The 18,572-nt window shown below is 48.8% G+C and overlaps 1 protein-coding gene across 1 annotated transcript; it reads left to right on the top strand.

The window, feature by feature from the left end:
- Positions 1 to 511: 511 nt before the first annotated feature.
- Positions 512 to 18,290, top strand: LOC119406723 (uncharacterized). Its single transcript, XM_037673455.1, has 3 exons — positions 512 to 722; positions 15,117 to 16,506; positions 18,185 to 18,290. Exons 1-3 carry the CDS (start codon positions 512 to 514, stop codon positions 18,288 to 18,290), a joined length of 1,707 nt encoding a protein of 568 aa, XP_037529383.1.
- Positions 18,291 to 18,572: the final 282 nt, after the last annotated feature.

The raw sequence follows: 18,572 nt of genomic DNA on the forward strand, positions 1-18,572 counted from the left end.
AGAAATGAGCAGACCTGGAAGGCGTCGTTGAAGGTGACCAGCACCACTTGATTAACCGCAAAATTTGCGTCGCAAGAGGTGTAGCCGAGCTGCGGGCAGGGAAAGCAACAGTTATGCTCACGAATTTCAGCAACGAGTACAAGCACGTGAGCAAAGGCACGACGGTCGCCTACGTCGAATAAATCGTAGAAGCCAGCAATGCTTTCGGCCTCACCGATTCTCCCGAGCCTACTCCGACGAATAAAGTTCTGCAACCAGCTTTAGACGTCAATCCCAGCATTCCGAAGCACAAACAAGAACAGCTCAAAACCCTGCTCTTGCAATACAAGGATTGCTTTTCGTCGTCGTCAAGCATTCGGCAGGTCCCCGTGGCAAACCATCGCATAATAACAGCGGAAAGTGCCACGCCACTCCATCAGAGCCCGTACAGAGTTTCGACGCGAGAACACGAGGCCGTTAAAAAACAAGTCGACGAAATGCTACGCGACGACATCATCTAGCCGACACTGCCATGCAAGAGCCCCGGGAGCCGGCAACGCTCTACGGAACGGCTTATGAAGACCCGGAAAGCTTGCTGAAAATATGCGACCGCGTCACAGCCTTCAACAACTGGGACAGTGAAGAGAAGCTGCGTCACATATATTTATACCTAGAAGACACCACGAGAATCGAGAGTCTACAGTTCGAACCTGGGATCTCTTTTGAACCGCATCCCTTTACAGGTCAGGAGCGTTGTGCTTAAGGCGAGGGCACCGCCATGTCCGATGCATGATGACAGGTTCACGTCCGCGCCGTGGGAGCCGCCACAGTCGAAACGGTTGCAGCAAACCTGGAAGCAGCGGCACTTGAAGACTCAGCTAAGCCCAATAAAAAAACGCCAGGCCTGCGCTGAAACCGCAGCACAGTCACAGCGAAAGCTGGAAGAGCGGCGTTTCTAGAGCCAGTTAAGCTCTCTTGGGGCTACAATACAAGTACATTAGAAAGGTACCCACTACGCCATAAATCAAAATTTTTGTGAAGTTGGGAAGCACCTACTAAGCCATTATTCGTCATTCTGCGGGGAAGCGATGCACCAACTACACGTCTGCAAGGCATTATGTGCACTTTGTTGACGCGACGACTGATGACGATGAAGAATTATGCCTCAGCCCTCTGTAATGGGTTGGAATCTTTAAACGGCCCACCAGTTATATAATTTGCATTGGGTGACGCCCGGTCGCTATTTCACTCTCCCGTCATGCTGTATAACATACGTTGATGTGGGAGAGTGACGGGGGGGGGGGGCGAAGAACTTTACTCAGACCCCGAGGAAATGAATCTTGCGCTTATGGGCTTCCTTGGCAACCAATACAAGTGCACTTGCGAGGAACCCACTATGCTATACATCATTGTAATTTTGCTGAGACCCCGAGGAAGTGGATCATGCGCTCATGGGCTTCCTTGGCAAAAATACAAGTGCACTTGCGAGGAACCCGCTACGCTATAAATTATTGTAATTTTTGAGAAGTAGGGCAGCAGGCACTGTGCCATTTTTCGTCATTCTACGGAGAGCGTTGGTACCTGCATGTAAGGCATTATGCGCACTTTGTTGATGTTGTGCCTGATGACGATGAAGAATTATGGCAGAGCCCTTTGTAATGGGTTGGAAGCATTCAACTACCTTCTCGTTGGGCAATTCGCATTGTGTGACGCCTGGTTACAGAATTTGCGTTGTGCGACGCTTGGTGCTTATTTTACTCTTCTACCACGCTATATTGCATATACTAATGTGGTTCCTTCCCGACATGAAGCCTGTACAAGACCTTTTTGCAGAGCAGTTTCAAGCACCGGCATGGCTCAGAGGTTGAATACTGGGCTCCCACGCAGAGGGCCCAGGTTCGACCCTCGTTCCATCCTGGAATACTTTTTTCTTATTTCGTTTTTTTTTCTTATTTCGAGCGATACTGGTTACGGACACCGGCGGCGGCGGCGGACAACTACGGCGCCAAAAACGGCCGGTGAAATCATCTCATAACAGCTTTCGCTGTAAAACGCCAGGCCAGCGCGGAAAGCGCAGCACAGTCACAGCGAAAGCTGGAAGGGCGGCATTTCTAGAGCCCGTTATAAGCTCTCTTGTGGCTACCAATACAGGTACACTAGAAACGTGCCCACTACGCCACAAATCATAATTTTTGGGAAGTTGGGAAGCACCCACTACGACATTATTCGTTATTCTGCGGAGAAGCGAGGTACCATCTGTAAGGCATTATATGCAGTTTGTTGATGCGACTGTTGATGACGATGAAGAATTATAGTTGAGCGCTTTGTAATGGGTTGGAAGCTTTAAACGACCCACTAGTTACGTAATTCATATTGTGTGATGTCCGGTCGTTATTTAACTGTCCCACCACGCTTTATAACATACGTTAACCGGAGAAACGTAGAGCGAGAGAGGGAGAGAGAGAGAATTAACTTTATGAGACCCTGAAGAAATGGATCATGGGAGCATTATGGGCTTCTTTGGCAACCAAAAGAAGTGCACTTGCGAGGAACCCACTACGCTATAAATCATCATATTTTTTGTGAAGAAGGGAAGCAGCCACTATGCAATTTTACAGCGAAAGCTGTTATGAGATCAATTCACCGGCCGTTTTTGGCGCCGTAGTTCTCCGCCGCCGCCGCCGCCGGTGTCCGTAACCAGTATCGCTCGAAATGAGAAAAAAAAACGAAATAAGAAAAAAAATTCCAGGATGGAACGAGGTTCGAACCTGGGCCCTCTGCGTGGGAGCCCAGTATTCAACCTCTGAGCTATGCCGGTGCTTGAAACTGCTGTGCAAAAAGGTCCTGTACAGGCTTCATGTCGGGAAGGAACCACATTAGCATATGCTATATAGCGTGGTAGAAGAGTGAAATAAGCACCAAGCGTCGCACAACGCAAATTCTGTAACCAGGCATCACACAATGCGAATTGCGCAACGAGAAGGTTGTTGAATGCTTCCAACCCATTACAAGGGATCTGCCATAATTCTTCATCGTCATCAGGCACAACATCAACAAAGTGCGCATAATGCCTTACATGCAGGTACCAACGCTCTCCGTAGAATGACGAAAAATGGTACAGTGCCTGCTGCCCTACTTCTCAAAAATTACAATAATTTATAGCGTAGCGGGTTCCTCGCAAGTGCACTTGTATTGTTTGCCAAGGAAGCCCATGAGCGCATGATCCACTTCCTCGGGGTCTCAGTAAAATTACAATGATGTATAGCGTAGTGGGTTGCTCGCAAGTGCACTTGTATTGGTTGCCAAGGGAGCCCATAAGCGCAAGATTCATTTCCTCGGGGTCTGAGTAAAGTTCTTCGCCCCCTCCCCCTGTCTCTCTCCCACGTCAACGTATGTTATACAGCCTGACGGGATAGGGAAATAGCGACCGGGCGTCACCCAATGCAAATTATATAACTGGTGGGCCGTTTAAAGATTCCAACCCATTACAAAGGGCTCAGGCGTAATTCATCATCGTCATAAGTCGTCGCGTCAACAAAGTGCACATAATGCCTTAGAGACGTGTAGTTGGTGCATCGCTTCCCCGCAGAATGACGAATAATGGCTTAGTAGGTGCTTCCCAACCTCACAAAAATTTTGATTTATGGCGTAGTGGGTACCTTTCTAGTGTACTTGTAGCCCCAAGAGAGCTTACAACGGACTCTAGAAACGCCGCTCTTCCAGCTTTCGCTGTGACTGTGCTGCGGTTTCAGCGCCGGCCTGGCGTTTTTTGTTTTACAAATTACATTTATTTGCTGAACAATATTATGTATGTGCAATGTGCCAAGAATATATTATAGTGTTTCATTATTACGAAAACCCTTTTTCTTAGCGCCCCCTGAAGAGAAGCGCAGGTCATTGTTATTCAGTGCAGCCCTTGCGGTGCATCGAAAGGCGCGCTAGTAAGTTCGTCTGCAACGACACGCCCCCTCACGTGTTCTGGTGTTTCGCACTTGCATGCGTTCTGTGAATTATTGTGGTGAGAATTTGATTTTGGTGTTCGCGAAGTTGCGAGGCGCGTCTCATCGTTGGTGAACGTGTTGGCTGCGGTGTTTAACGGGCAACGGCACGATGCGGCTAATATTTCACGCCGAACGCTTTCCTCGGTACTCGCGGAAACGATGTGGTGTTCCAAGGATGCAATAGCAACAGGCGTATGCCTGGCGAGCCCTCTCTTGTAGATAAGACACCGGCGAACGGTCCGGAGTAATGTGCTTGTGGATTTTCATGCATCAGTATTCGTGATGCCCGGTTTCCTTCGTGAACAAGCAGTGCCAACTTCATTTCCTGCTATCGGTGAGCAGATCGCTAAGTTATCTGTGGCGCTACAATTCGCATGTCTTGATACCTTACACGTAAGGTTAATTTATCGGAACATAAGGCAAAACATATGCATGTAGTGTGCGCACTTTTTATACTTATTACGACATTTGATGCGCGTGGTGTAGGGTGTGATAAAATTGCGTTATTGTGACCATTGAATAAAACTGAAATATCATTATTTTGGCGTGACCAGGCGTCATTTCTTCTAGTCAGAAATGAATCACACATGCAATGGGCTCTTTAAGCCCCCTGCGCATGTGCGAAGCAAATCAGCAACGTTGCAAACATGAGAGGTACGCTGCTGCCTATTTTATTCACGCTGTGGAAGATGACACGAACGCAGATTAAAAGCTCCAAGAATGAGGTTTCCTAGTAACACCAAGGCAAATTGAACGGCGGTACACTTAAACACGGCTGTTTTGTGACGGGTCGATATTAGTTTAGCTAGCGTTGGCTTCAAGCGCACTCGCCAAGGGCTCGCCGGCTCGCCGTAGCGCGAGTCCTTGGCGATCAGGGGCATAAATAACTTGAGGTCAAATTTCGCGCTAGTGACAACGAAATGACGTCACTTTTTTACCGGATATTGCATCACATCCGCTTTATTTTTTGTTCCGGCGGAAGTGTTCCCTCCTCACACAGATGGCGCTAAGCCCCATGAGAGCAGCTGATGAGCAGCCATTTTCTGAACGTATGGGCTTCTATGGAAGCTTCGCTACCATTTACATTTACCTTGACATCTCTTCATCCTCCCTGCCGACCACACGTATTAGTGGCGAAGCACCTTAAGACCTCACAATGTCCGTCCTTCCACCGTAGTCTACAGTCGAAGCGCAGGTGCAAAACATCTATGCATTATACGCCTACAAAGCGAGCATAGCGCGCATACGGTTTAAAAATAGATCGTACTCAGCGCGGCGCCGCTCGAAAGTTGCTCAAAAACAGCGCATCGATTTACAGATGAGAGCATGCGTAAAACCGTCTACAGAGCGCGCGAAGCGCGCACATGGTCCCAAAATAGACCGTTCTCTGGCGCGGCACCGCGCGACCTCGTGTTTCCCAACTTCAGGATAGATCCGATCGAAGAACCATTGGCTCTACATTTCACGGACCTCAAAGCAGTAACATTGAAGGCGAAACGGAATCCACAACTGAACACGACATACAAGTTATGACCAGTAAAACACATTGTATATAAACTTCCCAAGCAACGCTTAGTGGCGCTGCTGCTCTTGACAGGCAGCGCTATCTTTGGCAGAAAAAGAGAAACTGGGGTGTAAGTAGCGAGCGTTTTCTCTTCTCTCCACCGCGTTGCCGCTCGCTTTTGTGCACGTGCAAAGCTCTCGCGGTGCACTTGCGGCGTCTCACAATGCACCGCTTGCAATGCGACTTCAAAATGCTCTTCAAGCTTGACTGGCACTTCCGAAAAGCGAACTTGATAAAAGGAGAAAGGCTCGTCAATCACGTTAACGGTGAAGAGCAGACGATCGACGACAACGACGCCCGACTCAAAGCAAAATGCATTTCCCAAGTCGCGATTACACCGTGTAGGACGTATACCTGGAGGTAAGTCTCATTCTGTCGTGTTAAAGATGAATAATGGTCCACATGCACTCCGAAATGAAGCCGTACACGCTGTGGATGTTCTGCGGTGTAGACTACGAATCATATGATCGTTGTTTTGATATGGCATGCGTAACAGTAGCAGCCGTGTACTTTCGTGAACAAACGTTTGCGGCGTGTGAAAAAAATAAATTACACGGCCATGGCCCTGTTTCCTGAGAAGGTTAGAGTCAAGTCCTCCGTGCCGCTGGAGAATCACCCGCCGATTAAGACGCGAGGCAGCTAGCTGAGCTTTAACCACTGTGAAGTAAGATGAACTGCTCGCCTCGTTTTTTCGGCTCTCGTGTCTTGCTTGCAGTCTCTTGACAGGCGTATGAAACCTGCTGCGCGAACGCGGCTACAAAATCGCACAAAGTCATAAGGTGACGGAAGGTTACTTCAAGGTTGCAATTGCAAAGCATGAATTAAGTGCGAGTTGTATTTAGCGGCTTCAATATATATCACACTAATAAAGTGACAAAAACAAAGCAAACCTGCAGAACGATGCCAAAGCTTGCTGAAAATGCACGGACGTCCATTCCGGCGTGATAAAGCAGCCTTCCCGACGTGTGAATTGCAGGCGCCGAACTTCCGACAATGTGCCGAGTTCAGTTGAATTCAACCAACCGCGCGACGCTAACGGTATAGCGCGAGTGTGAACGTTCAACAACGACGGGTAGGTCTCATGAACACGGGGAATCTAAACACAAAGTTGTTTCACCTACAACCGTAACTGGACTTTCACAATGCGAGAAGACAGCGAGTAATCATTACTGTAGTCGCTGCGTGCATACGCCGCGTCACTTACCGATTCATGTAGTCGAAACGAACGAAAGGGATGAACTCAGACAGCCAAAATAGAAGGCGAGACAACGCTGTCAGCTATCCACGCTTGCCGTCTTTACTTCTCGTGCGACACGCCCGGGAACCGATACAGTTTCATACGTGAATCGTGTGCCTTGGTGTTGTCTGCGCTGTTGTGGCAGGCCACTAAACCGCAATACTTCGAACCTCGCTTGCGCTTCCGCGGGGTCGCTTCTGCCATCGCGGAAATGCGCAGCTTCGCACAGCAAGCCTCTCGGTTCAACGTGCCGAGCTGACGGCCCCCCCGTTACCCGCACCGCCAGAAGAACGCGTGCGCACGTGCGCTACCGCTACCGTGAACCGCTACCGTGGCTGAATCGGCCGCGCATGCAATCCAGAGCTTTCCGACAGAGCCGCAGCGCGGCCGGCCCGGCGCTGTCGTCGCGCCGCAAAGTTGAGCTTGGGTTCCCTATAACTGTACACACGCGTAGCCACTCATTTACATGCGCGAGTGGGCAATGTCACGGGAGATTCACGGTTACCGAACGATCCCCAGTGCTTAGCCCGCTCATCATCATACACTTCGTGGATATGCGTGGATTTTTTTTATGCAATCGCTATTATACCAGGTGTTCAAAGTTAAGATTTATGGTTTTGTAAAAATTCAGCACTGGGAAAAACAGGGAAACCACCTTTGCAGATAAGTTATGTATCCAGGGGGACACAAAGTGACACAATAATTATTGCCGTCAGCGTCCAATTAACTAACATTGAATAATGAACTTTTTAATGAGTGCTGCAATTGGACATATTTGCATTGAAAAGTTGGCAGTCGCGTTTCTACACAGTTCCACTTGGAAGAATTCTAGCATTTTTGTCGCCCCAGATATCCCGCTGCAATGTTTAATTCAGGCTTGCATGATTACGCATGCAAGACGGTGAGCACGGGCGCAAAGCTTCTCCCCGATGTGGCAGTTACGTGCGGCGTTTAATCTGACAACGGGTCGAAGGCATAGGCAAGGGTGATAGCGGTTATCCTTTTGCTACCGGCTGGCGATAGCAAGCAATGACTGCTCGTCACATCAGGGAGGAACATAGCGCAGATCCTCACCGTTTTGCATGCGTAATCATGCAAACCGGAATTAAACTTTGAAGCGAGATATGTCGGGGCACAGACATGCTAGAAGAATTCTTCCAAGCGGAACTGCGTGGAAACGCGACTGCCTTCAATTTTTTATTACGAACATGACCGCTTGCTGCACTCATAAAGAAGTTCATTATTCAATCTTAGTTAATTGGGCGTCTGACAGCGATAATTGTTGTCTCAGTTTGTGTCCCCCTGAATACATACCTCAACTGCAAAGGTGGTTTTCACGTTTTTTCCCAGTGCTGAATTTTAACAAAACCATAAAGCTTAACCTTGAACTCCCGGTATATTTGCGTGAGGTGTTCACAAAGTCTGAGGCGACCTTTTGATTTGATCGTCGTTGAAGTTTGTGAGTTGAAACTGCTATGAACAACAAATTCTTTTTGATGCCGTCGCTGCAGCGGTTTTCTTTTTGAGAAATATTTTTTGATAATGACTAAGAATTAGTGGGCGGGCTTTAATGTGCGGCCCAACGTGGCTTCGACTCTCAAAAGCGGGCCTGTTCGCTAGTTTATCTTGCTTACGTTAGTGTGTGCCTGCCTCACTGCCTGTCGTTACTTTAAGAGAGGGAGAGGGAGAAGTAGTTTTAAGAATCTTGAAGAAAGCTAACCACCGCAGATTTTCGTGCCTTCAGAGCGTTTTGGTACGCTTAACCTTAACCTATGCGCGCCAGCAACGTTAACGGAGTGGGACACTTGTAGTGCTCGCTGCAGCTGGTTTTCTTTGAATTGTAAGTGCTTTATACGCTTGCATTTACATTGCGTCCACATGGTTCGTGGGTGGTGTTCCCAGCCGGGGAAAGTATCGCTCAGAAGGTTATTGCGGAGGCGCAGTAAGTAGCTTCGGACACTGTCTTCAGAGTCGAATGCGTGCCGTGTGGAGGTACAAGCAAAAACCGTCGCGTTCCTCACCTGTGTGTCTGTTTACATACCAACCGCCTGCTCGGAGTTTTGTCGCCGCCGTAAATTGTCCTCCTCGCTCCTTCCCTCGGTGAGCCTTGCCGTGCGGCTCAACGGAGGGCCCTGAGCCAAACGTGATACCCATCTCCCCTTCTCGCTCTCGGGAAGCTCCCGGAAACAGTTTCAGCTACCTCTTTATTATTCCCACATGGGGCTTTCAACGGGCGAAGGCATGGCCAAGGTCGATTTTGGATGTTCATGAGAATACGAGCAAAACATGAAAAAATACGATTTGGTGCACTTGCGTGCGAACTGCAAGGACTCCGCCTGTGAACGACGTTTTCAGCAGATTAGGATTCTGGGCAGAAGCCAGGATCTGACTGCCCAAGAGTTGATGGAGGTATATCATATAAGAAAGAAAGGTGAATACTGTGTTAGTGCTGCATCCGTTAAACAGTTTCAATAAAGATATTTTTTTGTTCATAAGCGGCTGCCCTCTTAGGCGGAAAAGTCGGTCTGTTTAGTTATGAGCGTGTCACAATTGTTCACATATTGCTACGTGTTGCTGTGATTCAACGAGATGAAAGTTTAACGCCCATGTTGTCGTTCCTTTCATTGGGCTCGTCTTTTGCTTGCGGTGAGGAAAACACTGAGTAGTATTTCTCAGGCACGTGTGAGAATTGCTCCACAAGTCTGCTGCTGTAGTATTCAAACGCGCAACGCAAAGCGAGTTTAGCAAATTACCTGCTTGCGAGCCTTCTACAGCATGTTTGTTCATTTTTCAATAGCGTCTTGGCCCAGCACGTCCACAGACGTGCGCACACTTGTGTCACGGTTTCACCAAGTGATAGTGCGTTAAAAAAAGAAGGAAAAAGAGAATTATTGTAAACTAGGCGCCCTCCATCTGCATAAAGAAGTATGCCGAAATTCCCCTCTCTCTCCTCTTCTACGCTGCCTCCCTTTCGCGCGCCTGTGGACCGCGTTCCCCGCTCGCCTGTGAGAATTAACGGCCACGCTAGAGGGAAGACACGACGCGCGTAGTGTTCCCCTTCGCGTTCCACGACGTGAGGTCGGTAGCATGCCCGAGGTCGGTAGCATGCCCAACGAACATCAACGGAACGCGATCGTGCAAGTGCACCGGCTTCGCATCGCCTCATGGTCCCCTTTAGCGGGAGATGGTGTAGTTTTTTTAACACGAAAGTGTTTTATGCCGGGGCTCCACCAAGACTTTCATGACATATTTCCGTCATGGAAGTACGTCAGCAAAATAAACGCCACCAGATGGCAAAGAAAAAAAGCTATAAGAAAAAGTTCCATCCACAGGTTTCGAACCTACGACCACTCGGCCGATGACTGGCGGGCGTTTAGCCTACTGAGCGACCGCCAAACGCATTGCGGAGGCTACCTGTACGCGCCTTTTATCTTTCACACTGTCCTCTCACAGTGCTATTGGATGGATGCATGGAAGCTATGAGCGTCCCCTTTATAACGGGGCGTGGAGAAGGTTGTCACCAGGCTCGAAAAAAAAACTTCTTTGCCTCCACAATTACCTCGTGCAACGCGTCGTTGCAACGACCGTCGCAATAGGCGCGTTTCCAACAGAAGCTTAATTTCGTCAACGCTTTAACACACAGCGAGGCGGCGGGTTTATCAAAGCAAGGGAAGCGAGGAAGCCTTGCTCATAGCATCCATCATTCATTCATTCACAAAACTTTATTAAGAGTCCTGAAGCCCGATCTTTTCAGACCGAGGCGGGCCGCGTCCACGTCGGCACCGTTAGGCCGAGCCTTAGGGCGCCATCGTGAACCCTCTGGACAGCCCGTAGTTGATCTTCATATGAACAGCTGGAGATCATCTTCTGCCAGTGAAGCCATTTTTCTTCGGGGTTGGCGAGAGTCGCGGGACAGCCCGCCAGCATGTGTCTGATTTCAATGATGCCGCCGCATGCGTCACATTCTTTTCTAATTTCACTTTCAGGGTGAATTTTTTTTACAAAATACGGAGTGGGGTACGTCCCAGTTTGCAGTAAACGTAGCGTGACTGCCTGAGCCCTGTTCAACTTTACGTGTGGCAGTGGGAATTGTCTACGCCCCAAGTAGTATTTAGTGATTTCGTTGTAGGTTAGTAAATTATCTTTATGATCCCCGGAATGGTAGTGGGCGTCGGTTCGGTTCTGACCGGCACGGCAAGCGAGTCCTCGTGCCAGATCATTCGTCACCTCGTTGAGGTTGACCCGAGCCTCATCCACTTGTCCCATATGTGCAGGAAATCATCGGATTTCAGTTTCTATAGGTTCTACATTGCCGATAAGTTTAACAGCAGTCCCAGCGACATAGCCCTTGTCAAAGCTCTTAATTGCTGTTTTGGAATCGCTATAAATGTAAGACCATTTTCGGTTCCTGATAGCTAAAGCAATCGCGGCTTGCTCCGCCACCGTTGATTCCTTAGTGAACAGGGTGACGGCGTCCCGTATCTCGCCCTGGTTGTCGACCACCACGGCCGTGTAGGCCTCTTTGCCTTTGACCCAGGCGGCGTCTACGAGGGCTGCCTCTTCACCTACCTGTTAAATTTCTTTCAATAAAGCTTTCGCTCTCGCCTTTCTCCTGCTAACATTGTGCTCCGGGTGCATGTTTCTTGGGAGAGGGGTGGTTCTGATTGCGGTCTAAGTTCCGCGCTCAGCTCCACCTCGGCCTCCTTCGGGGTCCTCGATCTATTGGGGTCTGTCCCGATCGCTTTGAGTATAAGCCTACCCGCGCGCGTTTTTGTCAGTCTTTCCTGCTGCGCCATCTGTTGCGCTTCCGCCATCTCTTCCATCGTATTATGTACGCCTAGGCTCATGAGTTTCTCGTTCGAGGTACTGTTAGGTATACCTAAGGTAACCTTAACTAGCTTTGTGATAATAATATTGAGCTTGTTCAGCTCCGCCTGAGACCATTTGAGTAGACCTTCTACGTAGGTGAAGTGACAGAAAGCGAAGGCGTGTACTAGCCTTAAAACGCTGTCCTCACCAAGGCCCCTATGTCTGTTGGTAATTCTCCTTAGTAACCTCAGGACTTGGTCCGTTTTGTTGGAATAGCATCCATCCATATCGACAAATAGCTCTCCGACACTCGCCTGGCTGTCGCACCGCGTTCCCCGCTCACCCTGTGAGAATTGAAGGTCAGGCTGGAGAGAACGCACGACGCTCGTCGCGTTTCTCTTCGCTTTTTACGAAGCTTTGAAGGAGTGCATATCAAGTGTCAGCGTTTACTATGTGATTGTTGATACCATCTTCGCGGGGGATTCACCATCTGTGGCGTCCACGTATATCTTGACAACTTACTTCAGCTATCACATTGGTTAAATCATGATCATGGGCGTTAGTTCTCGGTATTGAGATGTGCCGCCAGGCGTCAACCTGAGTGCGTCCACATCAAGCGGTGATATATCCTCCAAACAACAATATACATTGCACAAGCTCTAATATACCAATGCACCACAAACAATCAACTACTTCTGTGACGACGCGTTTCACATTCGTGCTATACACCGATTCCTATGACGGAGGGATCAGCCATAACTTTTTGTAACAACTCTCTTCTATCATCTTTTATCCCCCTTACCCCTTCCCCAAGCACAGGGTAGCCAACCAGTCTAAGAACTGGCTAACCTCCCTGTGTTTCCGCTTGTTCCTTCCTTCCTTCCTTCCTTCCTTCCTTCCTTCCTTCATGACCATATCAGTAACATTTTCGTACAGGCGGAGCATGGGACAAGGTCAGCCACTTTAGACCGTATCACATCGTGCATCACAGTTTCAACGAAACTATTATTTCTGTGCATTGACCATTATGAAGCCCTAATTAAAGGTTTGCATTGTAAGTGGTGTTTGGCTTTGCATTGCTCTCGCTAGGCATTGACCGATATTTCACTACAGGTATTTATTTTGTTTACTGGTGTTTTTTACGTATTCCATTAATTGTAGGCCACCTGACATACCATGACGTATGTATAGCGAGTCGCACTACCATTCGCCAGAATCTTTTACAGCGAAAATTGTTATGAAACCACAACAAGGGCCGTTTTTGGTGCTGTAGTTGTCCGCCGCCGCCGCCGGTGCCCGACTCGAACGTCCGAACCTTACAAGCATGTCTGTATTGAATCCTCGATCGTGTAAGCATATGGACAATTGTACCCTTGACTTTTAAAGAGCGCAGTCTCTCTAACACCAAACTTTCCAGAGTGTATAGTACCAAACATTCAACCTCAGAACATTTCAAGCATGCAGGTCAAGAGTATGAAACCCTTGACGTCTGAAGTAAATCCCACAACTTATTATACCAAGTGCCTTAGAACTCGACCGGTCTACCTTCTGAGAATGTAGTCTATCGAACCCTTGATAGCTGCGTATACAGGAACTCTAACACCGAACATTTTAAGTGCGTAATGTTGATGACCCGAAATGTTGACACGAAGGACAAGGGACCTAGTTGAACCCCAAAACTTCGAAATGCAAAGGCTATGAAACCCTTGCTTGCACGTGCTTCACACATGAAACTTTCATGACAATATCAGTAAAATTTTCATACAGATGGAGCATGGGACAAGGTCAATCACTTTAGATCCTATCATATCGTGCATCACAGTTGCAACGAAACCATTATTTCTGTGCATTGATCATTATGAAGCCATAATTAAAGGTTTGCATTGTAAGTGGTGTTTGGCTTTTCATTGCTGTTGCTACGCATTGACTGTTATTTCACTACAGGTATTTATTTTGTGTACTGGTGTTTTTACGTATTCAATTCATTGTAGGCCACCTGACATACTGTGACGTATGTACAGGGTGCCCCATATATCTAGCCAGGCTTTAAAAATACTCCGATGCGCCCTAAGACCACGCGACCAAATGCAGTTTTCTTAGTATCGTATTGAGTGAGTCGGCCTAATTTTTGCGTTCCGCTTAATTGGTTATTAGTCAAGAATATTTAATTACCTTGGTATCAAGGGAGTTAGGCAAATAACGCCTATAGAAAAATCGTAGAGTGGTCTGTCAAACACCCAATTAAAAAGTTTCTGCCTTTTTATCTATTCATAAATAGTGTCTTCCAGATTACTGCAGATGCCCGCGAAATAAAAAAAAAAAAAACCACGTGACATACGCGCTTGCGCGCAGCGACTGCAGTGCTGTCAAGCTCTACCCGTGAGAACTAACACCAAATTCAGCCGGGTGTACCGCCGCTTACAAGCGCCAGGGCTGTGAAGGAGCAGGTGGTCGTGCGGTCTAAATCATCAACCATTATCGCGCGCGCTGCATAAAGTGATTGACAGGTGCAGCGTTTGCGGAAAGCGACAAACTCGTGTTTCTGGTGTTGAAGCGAAATTCTTTCGATTGCGATTCCTTAGTCGCACGAAGAAAAAGCAGACATGGTTCTTCCCCTAGGCGCTGCAGGTGGACAGAGACGGCAGGCTGCAAGAATATTTCGCGCCTGGCACCCTGGCACGCGACCTAGCCCGATGACCATAGTGAATAATTATGAATCATGGAAGCAAAATGACTGCTTTGTCAGGAAACGGCAAAAAGCTTCACCCATAAGTGACGAGCCGCGCTCCAATGTGTTGGCGTATATGGCGATGAATCCGCACGCTAGCACACGTAGCGTGAGCGCAGAGACTGGAGTGTCCAAATCAACCTTCTCGAGGATTTTGAAGTAGCTGGACTGCACCCCTATCATCTGCATTTGCATCAAAGCCTGGAGCCCAGGGATCTCCGAAACAGACTCGACTTCGTGAATTAGATTTTGATTCAAGTGGAACAAGACAGTGACTTTCTAGACAAGGTACTCTGGACAGACGAGGACGCTCTTTCCCGAAATTCTCAAGTAAATCTCCACAATGCACACTACTTGAGTGACCGAAACCCATGCTGGCTCGGAAAATCCCACTACCAATATCAATGGTCCTTTAGCGTTTGGTGTGGCATACATGACAGCAAAATTATTGGCCCAGTATTTTTCAATAACACGCTGACTGGCCGGAGGTACGTAAGTGAGATTCTTGACCTCCTCAGTCCCAAGAATGCAATAATGAAAAAAAACTTTTGTGAAACTGTTTTCTTTGGCTTCATGCCCATGGAAGCAAACGGAGAAAAATTGCGAACCCGAAAAATTACGCGGTTGTATCAAAATTTGGTGGGGTACTCTGGATCTCAACGAGTGTGAAATGTGAGGACGCAATGGCGGTTCTACGAACTTAGAAATACATCGTATTTCAATTTAAATGTGAACATATTCGACAGAGATCTGTCTGGCTGGGTGAAAAATTCATACGACAAATAATAAACTCTCCAGCCCGGGATGTGTCAACCTACAAGAACCACCTCTCCTTCACGAAGACGTGCCAGGACCTGAACGTGATACCACGCAGCCTACGCCTCAAGCGCCTGGTCCACACGCCGGAAGGAAACAACGTCGTGGCACAAGCCGAACGCCGCCTCGTGAAAGCCCGAGTACACGAATGCCACAACATCATCAGGAAGAAGGAGCTGGACTTATACTTCCTCCGCAGACAACTGGAATACCAGATGCCCGACGTATTCGGATCCCTGGATACATTCGCAAGAAACGTCGCCGCAACCACAGACCAAATCAAACAAACAGCCCTAAAGAGTAAACTCGCAGCACTGAAGAACAGCAAGGAGCCCCGGAACGACAGCAAGACCACCAAAAGCGTCGTCAATCTGTCATCAAGACAACTATCCGAGCATGAGGCAAGCGTTCTGTCTAAAGGACACAATTTCAATACAACTACTCCGCCACCTCTGCCACAGATCATCGCAGCTGTTGAAGATGGCATACAACACATAGACAGCGATTCAAGAGACAACGTAAGACTCAAAGCCATTGGAATCCTCTCGAAACTACCAGCTCGACCGCGAGGGAACCTTACAAAACCTGAAAAAGAAGCACTTCAAGAACTCCGAAAAGACTCAACCATAACCATCCTACCAGCAGACAAAGGTAATTCGACAGTTGTACTTGATCGGAAATCCTATGAGGACAAGATGAAAAACCTGCTGAACAGCCCTGAATACGTGAAACTCACGAAAGACCCCACACCCAGGATTCAACGAGAGCTAAACAAGCTATTGGCTGACATTTTCAAAGTCCACCCAGAATCAAGAACGCTGTACTTGCGCCTCATATGCAGAAACGGTTCCGCGCCGGGATTCTACGGCCTTCCAAAGATCCACAAACCGGGGATACCGCTACGTCCGATAGTTGACTTTAGAACATCCCCACTTCGCATGCTGTCCGAACATCTACACAGGACCCTGTCACCACTAGTGGGGAAGACAGCCAGACATGTAAAGAACGCCACCCATTTTGTTCAGCGCATGTCGGAGGTGACAATCGGCAGTGACGAAAGCCTCGTGTCTTTCGATGTAGTTTCGCTGTTCACGAGCGTGCCCGTACCCCTCGCGGTCTCAGCTGCCCGAGCCGCCCTGGAGAAGGATGAGAACCTCAGCGAAAGGACGAACCTCAGCACGGACGAACTGTGCCGTCTGATGGAGTTCTGCCTCAACGCAACATATTTTTCTGTCGGAGGTGAATTCTTCCAACAAACAAGGGGAACCGCCATGGGAGCCGCCATTTCAGCCACAGCGGCAAACCTGACGATGGAACACATCGAAACACGAGCTTTGGACACGTTCGCCGAACCACCAGCAATATTTTTGAGGTATGTGGATGACGTCTTTTGCGTGATCAAGGAGTCTAACATCGACGGTTTCCTGGCACACCTAAATTCGATGGAACCGGCGATTCAATTCACCGTGGAACATGAAAAGAACAACGTGCTTCCTTTTCTGGATGTGCTAGTGAAACGGCAAAAAACGGGGCTGAAAGGACGTTTGAGCTTCTCGGTGTACCGAAAACCTACACACACCGGACGATACCTGCAGTTCAGCTCTAACCACCCGACCGCCCACAAAACATCAGTGGTCAACACACTCCTGAATCGCGCAGAGGCCGTCTGCAGCTCCAAAGAAATACGGAGAAAAGAAGAAAAAGCGATCACCGCCGACCTCCTGGACAATGGATACCCGAAGAGCTTTATTCGCCGAGTGCGCCAGCGACGCCGGGAAAGCGTCCCCCATCCGCATTCTTCTGCAATGGGTGACACTAATAATGAGGCTTCCCCCAAACGTTCCTACCGCATCTCGGTCCCATACGTTCCGGGAATCAGCGAGCAACTGTCCAGACTGCTGGGAAGAGAAGGCATCCAGGTAGCGCACAAGCCCGTGTCAACAATCGGGCGTCTCCTGCCACGGCCAAAAGACCGATTGCCAAAAGAAAGATGCCCCGGTTTGGTCTACGCGGTTCCATGCACGGACTGTAACGCCACTTACATCGGTGAGACAAAAAACTTCCCCGAAAGGATACGGCAACATCGAAACGACGTGCGTAGCTTCAACGCCGCGCGAAACGCCCTCGCTGAACACAGCGAAAAGATGGACCACCGCATCAATTTTGACGACGCCCGGGTCATCGACACGGAAGGCAACCACACAAAAAGGCAGTTGTTGGAATCCTGGCATATACAAACAACACCGGGAAACGTCAACCGCTCAACTGGAACCTTGCCGAATGTGTACGTGCACGGTCTATGGAGCCAGTGGAAGAAACACCGCGGCAAGAAGAACGGCGGGAAGAAGGACGAGGGAGAGGGGGACACCAAAAGAAACTCGCTAGCCTCGGAGCCGGCCGAACAGTCACCCCTGAGGAAGGGACCGAATCGGTCCCGAAACGTCGGGTCAGTTTTATAGCTTTTAAAGTTTAACTTTTGCAAAATGGCTGGAGAGTTTATTATTTGTCATCGTATTTCAAGTATGTCACTGTATGTCCCACTACGGCGTCCCTCATAATCATATCGTGGTTTTGGGACGTTAAACCCCAGATAATAGAGAGTTTGAGAATTGGGGACCCAAGACGCCCAAGACGCTGGGCCCCCAAGCTGCGTTGGGCAGCCTGCTCTTGCCTTCGGATGATCAGCAGAGTTTGAGAATTGGGCCAACGCAGGCTGCGTTGGGTCAAGCGCACAGAGCGCCACGCGTGACGAAATTGAAATCATGCGAGACGCGGTTCATACTGCACCGTCGCGCGCGCTGCGTCTCTGTCGTCTCGCTGGTGACGCAAGACGCCTTGGGGACCCACGCTAGTTTTCGATTTTTGCGTCTTGGGTCAACGCGAGTGCAAGAGCCCAACAGTGGCTTGGGTTCTGCGCATGCGCTCCGGCGGCTCGCAAGCTTCTTGGGTCCCCAAGCTCCTTGGGGCCCCAATTCTCAAACTCTCTATTATTGCGTTGTGTGCCCGTGGCCAGTAACCATGACCCGTGCGGAAGCGTCTTCGCTGTGCAGTGATGAAATATTCATAGAAGTGCGACAGAGGCCCGCACTGTACGACCAGCGTCTGAAATCATACCGCGACAAGCAGCTGCATAACGACGCCTGGCTGGGATTTTGATAGAGGTTGGAATTTTGCAGCTGAATGATTGTTGACAATGCACGAGCTGCAAAACCTTCAAGTGAAATACTTGCTGCAGCATATAGTGTCTGCCGCAATGCGCGTATTGGTTGCTGAAGACGCCGGCATAACTTAGTAGGATACCTTTCTAGCGTTTATTGGTTGTCGCTCAATTTAGAATTTCTTTTTTCGCACTCGTATAGCGATGTTCCAAGTTCCTTCATGAAGGCATAACAGGCGTTCATAGAACCCAAACTGGCCGCTATACCCCTACCTCGGCCG

This window comes from Rhipicephalus sanguineus, chromosome 10 (assembly GCF_013339695.2).
Source record: "Rhipicephalus sanguineus isolate Rsan-2018 chromosome 10, BIME_Rsan_1.4, whole genome shotgun sequence".
NCBI classification, from domain to species: Eukaryota; Metazoa; Arthropoda; class Arachnida; order Ixodida; family Ixodidae; genus Rhipicephalus; species Rhipicephalus sanguineus.